At 28.0% G+C, this 19872-nt stretch overlaps 1 protein-coding gene across 2 annotated transcripts in view; it reads right to left on the minus strand.

The window, feature by feature from the left end:
- LOC107440853 (solute carrier family 60 member 1) overlaps positions 1 to 16852 on the minus strand; it is a 37965-nt gene extending 21113 nt beyond the window's left edge. For both annotated transcript variants that reach the window (XM_043047832.3, XM_043047831.3), the window contains exon 1: positions 15547 to 16852. In XM_043047832.3, the coding sequence (XP_042903766.2) occupies positions 15547 to 15899 (353 nt within the window). In that variant the 5' untranslated portion in view covers positions 15900 to 16852. The remainder of the gene's footprint in view (positions 1 to 15546) is intronic.
- Between the last annotated feature and the right edge of the window lie 3020 nt (positions 16853 to 19872).

The following is a 19872-nucleotide window of genomic DNA, read 5'->3' on the forward strand; positions in this document are numbered from 1 at the left end:
TTTTTATTACACATTATTTAAATAAATGACCGATAAAATTACTTATTAAAATTTTAATTTAAAAAAACTTTTATTTTATATTACTCTTCGTCTTGCGTACAAAAAATTTAGGAATGGCCTTTTTTGAGGAATGGAAAATTGAGATAAAAAAAAGCAGATAAGAAGAAAAAAAAAATGCTTATGGCTACTTTCCATTTAATAGATGGTCTTAAAAATCGGTATATGTATTTTACGTAGAAATTTCAAAGTTACCAAAAAATGAAGAAAAAAATCAGTTGAAGACAGAAAAAAGTTCATAGTATCCGAATTTTCTCTCTTCTTTTGGTTCATTATATCCACAAAAAAAAAATAATATTATATGTGAATAGCAAGGCCATGGGAGCGAACATTTCGTTCATTATATCCGGGAGTTCACTATAAACCATGTTCATTGTAACGGGGTTTAACTGTAAAACTAAAATTTCTAATAAATTTTCCATGCGTTACATATTTCGGGTGTAATTTAAAACTCTAACTTTTTGTCCACTGGTGAGAGACTGAACGAGAAAATCTTTTAATTATATTCATTAAAAATTGAACATGTAAGAAATAAAATATTTTATTTATGGTGTAGTTAACAATACGAGCGTTCAGCTTCAAATTTAAATACGTGTAAAGATAAACTGAGCCAAGAAGGATGTTTAGACAAAATATTCCCGTTATTAGTATTAAAACGGAAGATATCACACGAATGACGCGAATGTAATTTTGTTTTTTTTAATTAATCTTAAATTTTTGGAAAAATTTAAGATTAATTACAAAATGGTTGATTTGAAATTTTAAAAAAATGCGTTAAAAAACTGCGCAAGATACAAGTATTGAAGCTAGTTTTTTTATACTGCTTATGCACCGAAAAAATTAAAAAAAAAGTTTTCTCATAATTTTGCAGGGAATCGTATATAGCAACTAATGAGCTTTGTTTGAATATCTTGAAAATTTAAAAAAGTTTCAAGCAATTTTTATAAGTAGTTTTTGTATTGCTTCAAAGAAAATTCAAAACGATAAACGGTTATATACAAATTTCATCTTATACTATTAGACAAGATTTATTAAAAGTGAAATCGGTATAACATACCCCACATAAGTATGTTTTCTTTGACATGTTTTCTTTCTCTGCTAAGTCAAAGTTTACTTTCCGGACGATTATTGTTAAAGGAATTATAATTTGCAATTTAATTTTGTCTCATGTCTCTCTCCAAGTCTTTCGATTGATTTTCTGGCATAGGGTGCTCAAAAATGCTTGTCTTATTTCAGAATTTATTGTAGGTCTTCTAAGCATCTGAAAGCTTTAAATCTTATTGCTAATCATGAAAAATCGCACGAACTAAACACCTCTAAAGTTATAAAATAATCCTTTGAGCATTTCTTGAAGAATTTAAACGAATTAAGACCGCGAGAACCTCCCACGGTTAGCCAGACGGCAAGGGGACTCTAACTCATGATCCATCTACCACTGAGGATATTTAACGTCAGCACTGTGGTCGATGCAAGCCGGATGCGGAATCCGAATTCATGGAGGACTTTGCGACTCGACAGATTTAACATGCATCCGTCACCATTTACTAGACGGGGAGTCTACAGCCGGCGGTAGACTCCCCAATTTTATTTTATTTCTTTATAACCGTCGTTAAACAGCCAACCCAATTTTATGGGTTTACGACTACTAATGTTCAACTCCGTAGCCTTATAATTTTGAAACCAATCCAGAAGACAAGGGAACTCCTGGATCGAGTAGTGGGAGAAATTTGCCTTCGTGTAGGACTTTTTGATGGAGCTAATCCGCATTTGCGCTACATGGAGAGGAAGACCACTGAAAATATCAGTCAAAATAGAAAATGTTGATAACCTTTCCAATTAGCCTGGCAAAGAGCCAGATTATTTATTGAGCCGACCACACAAGCATTCATTACATTTCATTAATATTATAGGGCAAAATTAAGATATATTGGTGCTAGCCAGTTGTAGCAATTTTAACAATAGACACTTTTTAAAACACGTGGACACTTTTAAAAAAATTGAATATTCGGCACAATTAAAAACACATGGTTTATATTTAATAATGTAGAGCATAACTTTTGAAGAATTTCTCATTTTAGAATTAAATTTCAATAATGTAGTAAAATGTTAAGAAACAAGGTTGAAATAAAGTTGTTTCATAATATTATAAATTATGCATAATAATTCCATATTTATGATTATTTTAAATTATTTTAAGAATAATAAGATTCATTTCGAAAATGAAGAAACATATTCAGATACAAGCGTGGAAATAAAGTAATTTTTATAATTTCGTTAAATATTCATAATAATTCCATATTTATTTAAAAAAATAACAATAAACGGCAAAAGAGGTGCATTTTTGACGAAAAAAGTGGCGACTGGTTGGGCACACAATTTCTTAATCTCCATCTGCTATATTTAGTCACAATTTTGCTGTCCAGTACATGTTCAGTGGTTAGAGAATCGGATCTGGAAAAAATGTCCTTCCCCTTTAGATCTATGTCTAAATTGAGGAAGTGGTTATGAAAAAATTGTGATGGCGTGTCTTCGGATCATCCTCCGGGATGTTTTCCAGATCGTCTCCAATAGCAGCTCTAGTGCGACGTAAATAAAGTACATATTCAGGATATGTAATAATTTTGATCTTGCTCGTGCACGCGCATTAGGTTGTTTTTTTTTTTAAAGTGTTTTTTGTTCATTTGAAGTACAAATCATTAAAGTGTTATTGCATTCCGAGAAAGTGATGGTGTCACCCTATTTTGAAAAAAAAGAAAAAAAGGTTTAATTAGATTTGGCGCAGAAATCTTGTCATCACCTTTTCTTTCCGAGGACACTCTGTTTTTTGTTTACACATTCGTTTTTGGCAATTATTTTAGATAAATAATATATCCTTGAAAACTCAATGATCATCTTCGGAGCTCAATTTTTCTTGTTAAGCAATAATTATATATTTTTATTTACTTACTGACAGAAGGTACGGGGGCTGGACTACCATACTAACACATTTTTTAATCTTTCTCAAAAAATATTTAAAGAAACATTTTATAAATTTTTAAATCTTTACATTATGCGATTTTTCATACTTATCAGTGAAATTAAAAACTCTTGGAGGTTTGAGGGACCGACAAAAAATTACAAACGGAAAATAATGTTTTTCAGCACTTCATGCCCAAAAAGTGTACAATAAATTTGTAACTTGTTGTTTGGTTATTAAGGGCAGTAATTGCCATTAATATATACACATACATTTTATATATATATATATATATATATATATATATATATATATATATATATATATATATATATATATATATATATATAAGTATTTCCTGAGAAATATGAAATAATCTATTAATATAAAAGTGTTTCCATTATTTTGCCCAACCCTTGTAGGTGAGAGAAGCAGTAAATATGATATTGCACTTTTTTTTTTTTTTTACCTTAGAAGATAATGATTTAATTTAATGAAATTTGCAATAGTTTAATAGATGGCTAATAGTTTTATGAATGGTTGATAGTTATTTAATAGTCTTACGAAAAAGTGAAGAGATTTAAAAAAATAATCAAATTTTTGCAAACGTGTATTGTGTCGAATGTTGAATTGAAGGTTCAGTTCATTAAAAAGTGACATTTATTTAAATATCAGGAAACTTTTTTCAGCATTTCTAACCAAAAAAAAAAATTCCATTCGTTCTGACGATGTTTCATGGACTAATTAGAACTAATTATGCAGAAAAAATTCTTTTGACAATTATAGAATTCAAACCTTTTCACTTTTTTATCCGTAACGATTGCTAAACATTTTTCATTAAAAACTATGTTTTAGACTTTTCCGCATTGGATTTTCGGTAAAATCCTAGAACAGCCCCCCCCCCATGGCAATTTTTTGAAATCTCGCCAAGTTGGTGATTATTACATGGATCAACGTTGTTTTTTTATTATAAGAAAAACAATTTAAATTATTACAAATTTATTAAAATATTTTTAATATAATAAAAAAAACTTAAATTACAACAACAACATATCTCGCCGAAATATCTTCCAGAAACCTAGTTTGGCGCCACAGGGTGGGCCATTCTACGATCCACCTGGATTTTCTACACATATACTCGGCCTGAATCAATCTAGAACCCCAGAATTAGAGTCCAGGGGTCAGTTTAGAAGAAATTTGGGTCCGTTAACGGACCCTTCACAAAATATCTTTTCATAAAAACGGACCCTTCGCAAAATATTTTAACTTAAAAACGGACCCTTCACAAAATGATTTTTCTTTTAATCGGACCCTTCACAAATTTGTTAATCTTTATTATTATTTTGTTAATCGAATAAACCCTTTCCAGGGCAGAAAACAAGAAAGATGGATGTAAACGAATTAAGTTTTGTCTTCGGCAGACGATTCTTCCATTATTCGTCCGAAATTAATATTCTACGTTCAGCAGTATAGGCTAAATACTAAATATTAGTATGTTGCATCTCTAATTTAGAAGCAACAATTGTTGTTTATTTTTTAAAATTTAATTTTTTTAATTATAATTTTACAGTGTTGAGCATAATCTTGTATATCTTTACAATTTAAAAACTCCTTGAAAAAGTTTTTTTTGCAATAACGGACCCTATTTGCACAAATTCACAAAAGCGGACCCTGGTTGAAAGAATGTGAGTAATTTTTTCACGAAAAACGGACCTTCACAAAATGTCTGGACAGACCCCTGGAGTCACTGTAGAGGAGCCTACTAACAATTTCGTAACAGTTCCAAAAGCGTCGTCTGCTTTTCTAATCTATCTTGTTGTACTACTTTTTATTATTGCTTAAGTTAGGCTAATTTATTATAATTCTTACGGTTTGCTGTTTTGCTAATAGAGAAAAACCTATTTCAACCAAATGCATTTTACGGCAACCCTTGATTTAATTAAATATTTTTCATTTTCATATCTTTTACCCTAAATTCTGAAGGATTTAAAAGCTTTCTTCAATTCCAATTCTTAAAACTTTTTTTTTTCTTGTACAATTTTATGAATATATTTTGATTACCCTGATAAGAAAGAGTATCGGTACAGAATCAATCGATTTGCCTGAATCATCGATTTTTCAATCAGATTGACTGAATCAGATTTGAGATTGATTGAATTCGATTGAATCATATTTTTTAAAGAAGCATGCATGCAACGTGAGTGCATAGATGAAGATACTTTCTCGCAAGATAAGAAAGACCTTGCTATCTCAATGAACCCCCCCAAAAAATGGTAAATTATGAGGAAGTAGTTATGAAGAACAATGATGCTTAAGTATATTTGGAAATAAGAAGAAAAAAAGAGGTTTTATTGAAGATGTATCAGAAAAGGGAAATGACGAAACGAAAAAATAAAATCCAATGAATAAGCAAATAAATTGACATCATTTTGAAGTTTGTGTTTCTTTAAATAAATACAAGTTATGCAACTTTTAAAATATCGGTAGAGCAATTAGTTTGAATGAATTGTTAAAAAAATATATTAGCAAAGTGTTCAATTTTCGACATTGCGAAATACTTAGCGTCTCTTTTCGAGCTCTTAATGTCGAGGTTTCATTGTCTATATGCATTAAAACCGTATTTAAAAAATTTTTTAACTCTAACAAATTTTTTACTGCGTCAAACTAATCTAAAAATCTTGATAATTTTAAACCCAGTTTTGAAATTTGAGCTAAAACTCAAGAGTAATCTTAGTTTTTTGAAGGAAAAAAAATCATATATTTCTGGTTTTTAGTTGGAAATCAGAAATATTAAAAGAGTACACTATTCAATTTTAGAAAAATAATTAACGTCTAAATAATATAATAATGTCAATAATTGAACGACTGAAACGAGAGTTTTTTTTCCTTGGTACATTGTATTCTATTATAATAAATATATATATTGTGCCAATATTTTTGGAGCATTTTTTAGGAAGTTACAAAAATCCCGCATTAAAACTACTTTTCTATATGAGTTCAAAAAATGTTTCATAGTGTTATGGATTGGCTGACTATAAGAAACCCTCCGAAAAGATTGTATCTTAAATGAATAGGTTTCTGCGTCTGATTTTGTAGCTGAAAATATCGTATGGGCGAATTAATTAGCATATTTGAGGTTGCCCCCTCCAACCATTAAGATTAGAGTCCTAGAACGTAAAGTTCCGATCATTAAATCAAAAGTTATTCAGGTAAATCCAGTTTTTTTTCTTTTCTTTTTCATTACTGTTTTTACGGGTTAATACCCACACAAAAATCAACACCTATGACTAATGAGAGCACATTTTATTGTCAAAAAAATATCAGTTTTTTTTTTCTTTTCTTCAACATTGGCGTCAATACTTTTGTGACCCAAATAAAATGAAGCAACATTTACAATAATATCGCTATTGCTTTGTATATTATATTTTCATACTTGATGCCCGTATGAGTATTATCAGTAGCCAGAACCAGCCGTTGATCTACTTGTTGACAGCTTTACAGTATTAATAACCGATGGGTAGTAATTTTTGTATAAATCTTATGATATTTTTATTTAAAGGATAAAACTATAAAGATTGAGAACTGAAAATTCGTGGGGAAAAAATGTGAATACATATATATATATTAAAAAGCTAGAAGAGTTATATAGTTTGAGGAGCTCTCAGAAAAATTAAAACGAAAATAGAACACATTAAGTAAAAAATATATACGAAATAAAACATTAAACGCTCCTCACACTATTGAATTGATACCTTTAGCTTCGGCTATATTGATACGATATTAGAAAGCACTCTTTTATGCGGATATAATTGTGTGAGCTAATGAAGATATTATATCTTTCCATTATATTGTTTTCCTACTTTTTAATATACATGTTTCTTTAAATAATTTTTAAAAAAATATTTTTTCAAAATATTCTATTTTAATAATTTTTTTTCTTCTCTTTTAATATAATCTTTATTATTTTCAGTGTTTTCTCTATATTTTTAACTTATTTTATGAGTTCTATATACTTGCAGCTTATGCTCAGTAAGTAAAACTTATTAATTTTCTTCATTTTTCTCTTTATATACATTTCTCTCTCTCTCTCTCTCTCTATATATATATATATATATATATATATATATCATAATTTTCATTTTATAAGCTCGCGTGTCAAAAGTATCATAAAAATATAATTAAAACACAATAAATTGATTACATGATGCCAGATATAAATAGCATTTTTCTTAACTTCCAAAAATTAGAAAGTCTTAGAGTTTGAATTGTTATGTTATATGAAGTTATTGTTTTATGCAATTAACAAGTAAAACTACTTCTCATCTTTTTTATTTCTTATTATGTGGCACATTTTGTATTCTTAATTACATGTATTTTTTGTTCAAGTACAGTTTCTTATTTCTCATATCTGTATCCGTTCATTTCGTTAAGATTAATAATTATAGTTACATTATATAGATTATTAATTATATTAATAATTGTATATTTTTTCAACAAAGTTCGTATTTTTTTATCGACTTTTAAGGGAGGAAAACGATGATGAATGAGAAAAATTTACTAGGGTTGGTAAACCTATCCTTCTATATTTAAAAAAAAAAAAAAAAAAAAAAAAAAAAAAAAAAAAAAACAGTTTTGAAATTACACAAAAAATTTAAGCAACACAATTATTTACTATTGTTTAAAGTTTTCATGTGCTTGTTAGAATATTATTTCGATGCTCTTAAATTCTTCTATCAAGTTTATGAATGTCTGTTAATGTGTCTTCAAATGGCTCAATAAAACCGCTTCAAACTAGATAAGATTTGCTGAAAGTCATAATATATTTAGACAATGTTTATCTTTACTTTGACGAGTCGACAGTTCTATTTATGCATTATTAATAGTCTTACAAAGAGCAAATGATTTACATAATGTTATTCCAAAAGAAAAATAATAAAAATAAAGTTTAGAATTTTAATTCTTTTTGATTGTTAAAAAAACATATATTTTTTCTTTTATAACTCTCGCTATTGGACAATCATTATCCCCGTCATGGCTTAAGTTACAATTATTAAACTTGAAAATTACGAACGCGTATTGAAAAATGTTCAGGGAGTACATTGAAATTTTAAAAAAAAGTGATCTTTTAATAATTAGTAGATGTTAAACTTGTATAAAAAAAAGTACTAGGCGGGCCACTCTACAGACAGCAGTAATGCAACTACAGGGTCAACTTTGACATTCTAAAGACTCATTTGTTAAAATTCCAATTTCTACTGAAGTTATTGCTAATTTAAGTCATTTGTTTCAAGATTCATAAAATATTGAAACATTTTGATTAAAAGTATTTTGTTAATATACCTTGAATAAAATTTAGAGTCCTATTAGTCATTTCAATTAAAATTGCTGGTTTTATTGCAACTAGGATTTTCATGTTTGATAAATAAATTTAAGATATTATTTTTTTAAAGTAATGTATTTCTATATCTTATAAATTATTTTACTTGAAAATAAAAGGAAATAATTGTCAGTCTATCTTTTAAACATTAAAAAAAAAAATAGCTAAGAATAGAATTTTATAAACTATTAAAATACGGCGCGTGTTGTACATTCATCAGAAATGTTAAAAGCAAACGTGTCTATGAAACACATTTCATTCTATGAGTCTGCTGATTTTATATTTTGATAATAAAAGATGCTGAAGACGGAAAAGTGATGACAGTTTGCTATCACTCATCACTTAATTTAGGATTTCAAAACATAAATACCATCAAAAAAATAATAATAATAATTCAATTATCGTTTAACTTACTGATAAGTAAGTTTCTTTTTAAATCGAAATATTGTTTGAATTCAGTTTATAGAATTTTAATTTAACGTGTAAATGAAAATTAATTCACAATTGTGAATAAATGAATTCGGGGTAATTTAGGAAGTATTGAAAATAATAGGGACAATAATGTAACGTACAATTAAAAAAAGAACACGATTTATATATATATATATTAGGAGGCTCCGCCCCCTGCTCGCTAACAGTCGCCAACCCCCGGGGAGTTTTGATTTCGGCAGTTCCCCTTGCCTACTGCCAATAGAAGTTTCCAAAAAACATTTTTTTTCTGCAAAGCTGTAAGAAATTAACACTAAGCATTTAGAATTTCTTTGAAAACACAATTATAGATTTGGCATCTTGGAGCAATTACTGAAAGGCTGTCAAATGACTTAACTCTTGACAGGCCAACATAAAGTTGTCCATGACTAAAAACTTGTTTAGTCAATACTAAACTGATTTTCTCTAAAGTCTGACCTTGTGACTTATTTATAGTAGTGGAGAAGGCCAGCCTAATTAATTCCTAATTGAGTTTAAATTAAATGTTATCATGTTTTTAGGGCATGAAACTGAACTGAACAACCTGATAATGCTCACATTGGTTATTGTTTCCGTTTTTAAAAGCACTATATGTTGAGCCACCTCATGTGACATTTGCCATGTGACATTTTTAGCAGCAATCATTGGTCGATTTTCTAACGTTGCTATTCGGGGAGTTGTAATGAGGCTTTTTTTTTGGTGCCGTGTAAGAGAAATATATATATATATATATATATATATATATATATATATATATATATATATATATATATTGACTGTGAATGGCCGATATCAGGAGAATGTCGACTTTCACCGGTGAATGTCGACAATCACATAGTCGCTTTGGTGAATGTTCGAAATTTTGTTATATCCCATTTGATATTAATTTATTCGTTAATATTATTATATTTATTCGATATTCTAATATCTGCTGAGGATAGTTTAGGAAAAACATCATTGTTCGGAGAACCGGGTAAGTGTTTACCAGGCAGTGGCACACTTAACTAGTCCTTGTTGTATGAATATATTTCAGACATTTACCAAAGCGACTGTAAGTGACTGTCAACATTCACCGGAAGACAACAACCAACCACCGATTTCGGTCATTCACAGTAATATATACTATATATATATATATATATATATATATATATATATATATATATATATATATATATATATATAAATAATAAAATACAATGAAATTGGTGAAAAAAATACCTTTAAAAATAAAAAAGTTGTTTTCAAATACAATACACAAAACTTTTTCATCAGATCCGGTAAAAATAATTATTGAAAAAAAAAAAGAAAAAAAAAGAGAAGTATTTTTTTTTTTCTTCAAAAAAATCGAAAGGTTTTAAGGCTTATTCGACATTAAAATTCAGGTTTTTTGTTGCCCATCTCATCTCATTCTTCCATTAGCATTAAAGCGTGGAATAGTAATTATTATTTCCGGTTTAAACGCATAATAACGGAAACAAGAGCTATTTCCCGAAGATAACTTCCGATGATTTCGTTTGAGAAATTTTTTTTTCTTCTCCCGGCAGGAATCTGAAATATATTGATTGTTTTCACTTTCGGTTTAAAAAACAAACAAACAAATAATTAATCACTGCAGTTCATTTGACCTAAATATCTCTGCCATGTAATAAATTTTTTTCCATCCATTGCAAATTATTTTTTCCCCGTCATATCATTGGGAGCGTCACAAGGACTACGATTAGCATTACTGTATATTAAGTAATGTTTACATTTTTTTGTTCCTTTTTGGCGACAAAGTAGCCAGTTCTTACCGCTTTGTCAGACAAAACATTCGGTTCAATCCAGATTGTGATAGGCTATTTTTATATTTACAAGGTCCTTATTCAATTTTTTGCTCGCTAAGTCTAATAGTCTTTCGGTTATGAAATGTTTTGAGATTTATTTGTTACTAGCCACCTAAGGCGGCCAGCTGTCCGCCACTCTGAAGGTTTTCACAAATAAAGTTTTTTAAAACATAGCAGGAAATCTGAAGATTAGTGGACAATTAAAGTGTTCCTGTCCAGCAATTTTGTCTTCATATCCAGTTCTGCTGCAGATGTGTTATAGCTCTTGAGGATGTTTGAAATTATATAGCTACAACGCTTAAGAAAAAAAAAAACTAAAATGCTAAATACATGAAAAGAACACGAAAACGAATAAATTTTTTATGGTATCAATTTCTATTTCTATATAATTTTTTATGGTATCAAATTCTATTTCTATATCTGTTACGTCAAGCACTCAGGTATTATAATTTGATCTAGTTGAGCTTGTATAATTTTGATCTAGTTGCGCTTTCTACGTCATTTTGTTAACATCGTTTGGTTTGTTATTTAACATCGTTTGGTTTGTTATTTCTAAGTTAACTTTCAAAAAATTGGCTGGCATCAGCATTTTTATTCTTTAAGTTGTTTATTTTTTCTTTTGGAATTCGTTCCTTTTTAGCGAAATGTTTTTCAACCTAATCGAATTCTTTGCCGACTGTTCTCTGTATATATAAAGAAAATAAAGTAAATATTTTTAAAGTGTTGTGAAAAGAATTTTTAGTTGTACAAAGTACAACAATATCGCTATAAAAATTATCGTCTTCGCTTAAGAAAAAAAAAAATAGAGCGTGGAAAGAAGAAGAAAAACTTATTATAACAATTATGAACAGCGACAAATATATCAAAGCGAAGCGTTCTATTTACGTATCGAATATGTTGCCACATTTTTAATACAAAAGTTAAACTTTTCTCCACTTTAATAAATGTAAACTAATGCGAACTTTATAATTAAATTATTAATTCCTTCGTATATTATTGGTTTAAGTTGTCGAAAATTAATATTTCAATTGTGAGGTTCGCATTAGCATACATTTATAAGAGTGGGGAAAAGTATATGCATTTTTTAATAGTTTTTTGAATATGGCTCTTTGAAGACGAAAAGCATAAACTTACAAAATGACTGATAACTAAATAACTAATCAAAATTTTTGAAAAAGAAAAAAAATACTTCTTCATTATGTCAAAACACAATTATGGGCCGAGTTTCGTGCCCGGGCGAGGCTTCTGGGGCGATATATTGTGATTACAGACACACACACACACACACACACACACAGCCGCGTTTATTATTATGTATAGATAAAGCTTTGTAACTATCCGAAGACTTTTTTGTTCTAAAAACTGTCAAGTTTAATCAAGATATTCATAGTTTAGATGTATATCGTTCTTTGAAAAGTTATCAATTCATAAATGATTTTTTCAAGGAAAAACCAATTAGAAAAATTACTCCACTTTTCTTTATCTATAAATATCCTTTCATAAAAAAAAAGGTAAAAATATCTGATGTCGACATCGTAAAAGAATCGAAATTTAGAAATTGCTATTGCTAAACATGTTACAATTGTCCAATAGCAAAATACCAAATTTTCCCTATACGAGTATACCCAGAGTATGGAAAAAGACTAATCATTGAATAGAATGCCTAAAATCAAACAGCGAAGAATGAAATCATTATTTTAAACATTGTCAAGAATGGGTATTAAAAAACCTATATATATTCTAAACAAATAAGAAAAGTATATAATGATTCTCTTATTTTATACTCAGGCTGAGAACTCCTGGCATTCTACAGAATGCTATAGATAGCTTTATATGTCTTTATAGATAGACTAATGGTGACTATACAGATATAACTTCTATAGATAGCTTAATAAGACTAGGCATTTTATGGAATGCCGCAACATCCATCATACTCTGCGACGAATAGAGCCACAAAGTCATTTGTTGACATTTTATCACAATACGTACGTCATGAGCTGGGATGGTTCAGGGGATAGAGTGCTCGCCTCCCAATGAGGTGACCAAGGTTAGAATCCCAGTACGAATTCTGCTCCAGTCTCCCACCGACAACAGTTTTAATGTAAAATATCCTCAGAGGGTCATGGGTTAGAATCCCCTCGTCGTCGAGCCGATCGTGGGATATTTTCGTGGTTATCGTGGATATTCCATGTAACGCAAATGCGGGTTAATTCCATTAAAAAGTTCTCCTCGAAAGCAAATATCTCCCAATGCTTGATCCAAGAGTTCCCTTGTCTTCTGGTTTGGGTTCAAAATTTCAAAGCTTCGGAGTTTAACATTAAAAGGCGAACATTCAAGAATGGGTCGGCTTCACAACGCTGGTTATAAAATAAAATTAAAAAATCATACGCAAGGACATTTTACGCATTGTTTAATCGTTATGTGTTATTTATTATATTTAATCGCTAATTTTTTTGTGAATTAAATAGTTTTCAAATAACATTACCATTATTTTTGTTATAAATTTCGAAGCTTTTTAATCTAAAAATTGAACCAAATTTGTCAAAATTAGACATAATTATGTGTCTGCCATGGTTACGAAAGAACTTTCTACAGTTGTGAATCCATCAAATAGATTTGTTTCATTAAAAAAAAAAAGAAACTTAATACAAGTTTTTTTTTTGTATTTTTTTAAATTAAAATTATCACATAGTGCAAAAGAAAACTTGTTGAAATATTTTGAAATGAAAATTAATTCGAGAAAAAAAATGCTACGTGCATAAAGCATCTATAAATCATAAAAGTACTATTCTTAGTAATATTTAAAACTAAATATTATTTTTTATGTAATGATTTTTCCTATGGTTTTTAATTAAAATTCTTATTTTGGACGAAAGAAAACTTATCGAAATATTTTGTAAAGGAAACTAATTCTAAAATAAAAGTCACGCGCATATCTAATTACACAGGTAAAGTGAAAAAAAATTTAGTCATTAGTCAGTGTCATTAGGGACTCTGATGAAATAAAAAGAAACTACTATTCGATAATTAGTTTAGAATTATAAACTATTAAACTTGTTGTAAAAAATACAATGTGGGCCACTCTACAAGCTGCCAAAATTCAACTAAAGTAATGAAATTTGATGTGTAGCCATTTTAGCTTATTAACTTAACATAATTTTTTGTAGTTTTTTTTAATATTATAATTAGCGTTCAGTTTAAAAGAAAACTTATTGAAATATTTTGTGAGGAAAACTAATTCTAGAAAAAAGTGCTCCGTGCATATATTACAAAAACATGTATAAATCCTATGAGTACAATTTGAAGTAAAATATAAAACTAAATATTTTTTATGCAATCATACAATACTTTTTCCTGTTGTTTTCTATTAAAATTATTATTTAGTATAAAAGAAAACTTAGGGAAATATTTTGTAATGAAAACTAATTTTACAAAAAAGTGCTACATGCATATCTATTACAAAATCATCTATAAATCCTATAAGTACGATTCGAAGTAAAATATAAACCTAAATATTTTTTTACGTAATCATGTAATGATTTTTCCTACAGTTTCGTATTAAAATTATTCAAAAGAAAACTTATTGAAATATTTTGTAAAGGAAACTAATTCTAGAATTGAAAGTCACTCGCATATCTAATAACACAAGTGAAAAAAATGTCTAGTCATTAGTGACTATGATACAATAAAAAGAATTTAAAATTCGATAATTAGTTTAGAAATATCAACTATTAAACTTGTAAAAAATACCATGTGGTCCACTCTACAAGCTGCCAAAATTCAACTATAGTATTGAAATTTGATGTGTTAAAAAAGCCGTTTTTGCTTATAAACTAAACATAGCTTTTTTGTATCTTTTTTCTATTAAAATTATTATTTAGTATAAAAGAAAAATTATTGACATATTTTGTAACGAAAACTAATTCTGGAAAAAGGGCTACATGTATATCTATTACAAAAACATCTACAAATATAATTTTCTTAAGAAATTGTTAAGAATGCAGACATTTTGAATATCTTTAAGGTAAATTAAGTTTGTCTTAAGAAAATCTTAAGACAGTCTCCTGAGTTAATGTTACCTTAAAACATCTTAAGATTTTTTAGAATATCTAAAAAAATTCCTTAAGGTAAATACATATCCTTAAGGTGAATTAAGTTTGAATAAATATTTCTTAAGATTTTTTTTCAGTTCACGCAAAATTTGTCTAGTAATATTTTCGATAATGATCAAACTTAGTTTCTGTTTAATTCTGTGAGAATTTCAATAATTTTCTAATTAAAGTATATATTTTAAAGGTTTTCTGCCTTTTTTTTTTGTTCTTTCATGAAACATACAGAATAATAATTTGAGATTGAAAAGAAAATGTTTTGTTTGACTGTTTTTGTCGAACATCAACTGGTATCTACGGAATTCAATATACCATCAGATCAATTTTAATCAATCAAAAACTCTCACATTATTAAAATTTAAAGATGGGAAATTTTTCCAATTTAAATGTATAACCTGGAAATTTTTCCAATTCAAATGTATAACCTGGAAATTTTTCCAATTTATATGTAGAACCTGGAAATTTTTCCAATTTAAATGTATAACCTGGAAATTTTTCCAATTTAAATGTATAACCTGAAAAATTTTTCCAATTTAAATGTATAATCTGGAAATTTTTCCAATTTAAATGTATAACCTGGAAATTTTTCCAATTTAAATGTATAACCTGAAAAATTTTTCCAATTTAAATGTATAACCTGGAAATTTTTCCAATTTAAATGTATAACCTGGAAATTTTTCCAATTTAAATGTATAACCACTTAGACAGTAACTTATGCATTGCTGAACAGGATAGTGTTAGAAATAAACTCACCTCTTCAGCATGAATCCAGCACAAGCAGAGCCCAGCAAAATAAATAAAGATTGGCTGAAGAACACAAAAGACATGGTTGAAAATACCGTTCCAGTTTTGCAGCCTAAATCTAGCAAAGTGGGACCTAAGAAAGCTACACACGTTCCAAAAGACCAGAACACAAAACATAGAGTGATAGTTGTGTGTTTGTGTTCCCAAAAGAGAGTTCGATAATCTTTGGGGGCTTCATATATTAAAGCTCGATCTTTGGAACTTGCTTCAAAATTAAAACTCAGTTCTCCATTAAGGCCTGGCTTGACACCACTGTCTGGAGTTGAATCACTGTCCATTTTTTGAAGGGATATCTTCTCCATCGCAAAATTCTCTTTAAGCAAACTTTTTCTTTTCAAAGAGAGTTTGGTTTGATCTTTGCATCTCTTCGAAGATTCACAAAATGGCAAATTTTCAACGATTTGAACATCATAAATGCAAAGAAATTACTTTTAACATAGAAAATAAAAATAAGTGAATTAAATTTTAAAAAGTAAATCCTGCACTCTTAAATTTTTCAAATATTTAAATTAAATTCGCTCTAGAATCTAAAAATAATTTTAACAATTAAAAAAAAAATTAAAAAAGAAAGTAAACAAAAAAAAATTTCTGCCAAGTTCCAAGTCAGAAATTTGTTCTCTTTAATCAATGTATATTTTTTAACAAAATTCGAGGTAATTTTAACAAAGATAATTAAATTAAAATAGCTTTGGAAAAAAACTGATTGTCTTCTTTCAATATAATATGGCTAGTCAAGTGAATTTAAAGAGACGAATGCGGTGAAATAATTTAGTCCGAACTTGTTCAAAACCAATTGATTTTGAAATGGTATTTAATATTTTCTCATCCATCATTAAAGCAAACTCTATTCAAACTTTAAAAAGAAAAAACTGAATAAACTAACAATATGCTTCGTCACCTATCACCATCATGTTTCAGGAGCAATCCAGTTCATTGATTTCCGAGAAAAAACATTTGTCGAATCGAACACTTTTCGAATGTGGAACAATCTGAAAGTTTAAAGGAAAAGCAGACTATTATTTTTAAAGTTCAAATATCGTTGATAATACAAAACTGAGAGCGCGGAGAGCAAAGAGGAACAAGCATAAATTTTAGGAGAAATAATAAAGCAAGTGCTTTAGAACATTCGAATAGCGGAATATTTGGAGCTGCGTCAGGGAGAACGGTAAAAGTAACCGTTCGATAAAGGATCACGTGACTTGTCGGCAGCGCTACTCTTGTTTGGGCAATTTCGTTTGAATGTCGATATTAAAGCGCTTCTCTGAGACATTTTAAAGCTGATAATGCTAGAAAAAATCATTAATGACTAGACATTTTTTTCGCTTTACTGGTGTAATTAGATATGCACGTGATCTTTAATCCTAGAATTAGTTTCTTTTCAAAATATTTCAATAAGTTTTCTTACATCCAAAATAATAATTTTAATAAAAAAAACTATAGGAAAAACCATTACATGATTATATAAAACATTATTTAGTTTTAAATTTTACTGCGAATAATGCTATTTATAGATGCTTTTGTAATAGATTTGCATGTATCACTTTTTTCTAGAATTAATTGTCATTACAAAACATTTCAATAAATTTTCTTTTATACTAAATATTAATTTCAATAGAAAGAAAAAAACAGAAAAAACACCATATAATAGCATAAAAAACACCATATGATAGCATAAAAAATCGTTAGTTCTATATTTTACTTTGAACCGTACTTAGGGGAGAGTCGGGTAGCCCGGCCCACTTAAGGAGTATTGCTTATATTTCTGTATAATATTGAGTAATAATCAGTATTTTTGTATGTTTCTATTGTTTTATCATCTAATTAAATAATGCAAAATGAATAAACCAAAAAAAGTATAGTTTAACTTAAAAAAATAGAAATTTAAAAAATTTGACTACTGTATTCAACATATTTTCAAAACTATTGTTTACCATGTAACCAGCTGCATAAATACTTGAAACTTTGAAAATAATCTTTTTTAATATAACAATTAATGTCCGATGGCCCATTGACTTGAAAAAATATTCTATACATATGAAATTGACAGTGGGCGGGGGTACCCGACACTCCCCTATAGGATTTATACATGTTTTTGTAATAGATGTGCATGAAGTACATTTTTATCGAATTAGTTTTCATTACAAAAATATTTCATTGAGCTTTCTTTTATCCAAAATAATAATTTCAATAAAAAAAACTACAAAAAACCTTGTGTTAAGTTCATAAGCAAAAATGGCTCTTTTAACACGTCAAATTTTAGTACTATAGTTGCATTTTGGCAGTTTGTAGAGTGGCCCACATGATATTTTTTAGAACAAATTTAATAGTAGATATTTCTAAACTAATTATCGAATATTAATTTCCTTTTTTTGCCTTATAGTCCCAATACATTTTTAACACACTTTCGTAATTGCAAGTTTCTAAGACAGTAACGATACTTTATTCATTTCACACAAGCGCTGCAAGATGGGCTATTGGCGACGGTTTGGAAAATATTACTTAGAATGATTCGAAGAAATGCCAACACAATTTTGAACCTATGCAGAGGGGATGGCTCTACCCCTTTGGCAGCCCGATGATCTGCGCGTGAATTTGAGCTTATTTTATTGCTAATTTAAAAAAAAAAAAAAAAAAAAAAACGAAATAAATCTACGTGATTGATCTACAAGTGTAGAAAGTTTCTTTCTTTTCTCTGGTAACTATGACAGACTCATATTTAAGTTTAATTTTGACAAATTTGGGTTATTTTTAGATAAAAATTCAGCAAAAAATTACCTCACATTCTTTTACAAATATTAGAGCAGAAATACCTCTCAAATATTGTATTCATTTTCGGTTAGACATAGAAGTTAATAAAATTTATTTTTTGTTTAAAGCAATATTAAGCCGTCTCATTTGTTATTTAATAATTCTAAAATGTTAAGATTCTAATGAAAATGAACAGTGTGGAAAATGTTCGAAACAAATATGGAAAATTATATTGTTGATCACCTTAAAATTCTTTAAAAAAAATACTTGTAAAAATCTTCCGAAATGTCCTAAAAATGAAAAATAATGCTTTTAAAACTTCTTAGAAGCTGGTTTCAAATAAATTTTTACAAAAATTATAAAACGTATCGTCGTATTTTTAAAAATTGGAATGATACATAAGGTAATAATTAAAATAAATACGTAACTTTTTGAATAAACAAAGTAATGAATGCTTGATAAAAATAAATAAAAATTTACTTATTAATAATAAATTATTTATTTTATTTCAAAAATATGAATTTATTTATTTTTAGTTAGTATCTTTAAGAACATCAAAATTGCATTATATTTCTATATTTTTTTTACATTCTTAAAATTGTAAGAATGCGTTTTGTTCAAAAGCAATTTCTTATGTATTATAAAGCTGCTCAAAATCAAAACTTGCTATTGGATATTTGAAATAACAAGATTCAAAGCGACCTTTACACTAATTTTCAAAAACTAAGAATCTTATTTCGCAAAAAAAAAACGCTCTTAAAATGAAAAAAAAAAAAATTACAATTTATAAAATTGTTTTAGAAAGGAAATAAAAATTAAAAAAAAAAAAAAAAAACAATTAACAATGACGTATAAAGGGAGAAAAAAAACAAAGATGTAAAAGTGATTTTTTTTTCATAAACATCTTACTCCTGCAAATAAGCTTCAAAGAAACATTTAACAAATTTCTGTATTTCAAATATTTTATAATACCAAAAGAATACAGACTAAAATATTATTAGTTAATAAAAAAGTAGTAAAAATATAAGCTCATTTTGCATTCCTCATAAGTTTTATGAACCTTAAACACTATAAAAACGAATTGCAAAGATAAAGCTAACGTTTACTTGTCTATCAAATTCAAATATCAGCATTATTCATTTCGTTCACTTTAATTAAATATTCACATGTTTATTCAGCAGAAGTTTGTTTTGAAGAAAGAACTGAAGAAAAGTTTGTGATAGCAATAAAATATGGTAATGCGTGATGATATGCTATCATTTCTCGTTGATTGAATAAAAATAGTTTTTATTTGATTTACTTAAGGAGGCATATATACAGGGTATCTGCTATTTTTAGATTTTCAAATTCGTGACAAATTGCAAGAATTTTTCATGACTTAACGAAGTTACTATTTTCTTCGACAAAAACACAACAAAATAAATTTAAAAAAGCATTACCGTAAACCGGGGCGAGTCTACCCATTTTTTCAGTTTGTCAACTTTCAAGTGGTCAAACTTTTGTAAATATTAAAGAAAAAAGGCTTTT

This window comes from Parasteatoda tepidariorum, chromosome 10 (assembly GCF_982258835.1).
Source record: "Parasteatoda tepidariorum strain Cologne lab strain chromosome 10, Ptep-v5.0, whole genome shotgun sequence".
NCBI lineage: Eukaryota > Metazoa > Arthropoda > Arachnida > Araneae > Theridiidae > Parasteatoda > Parasteatoda tepidariorum.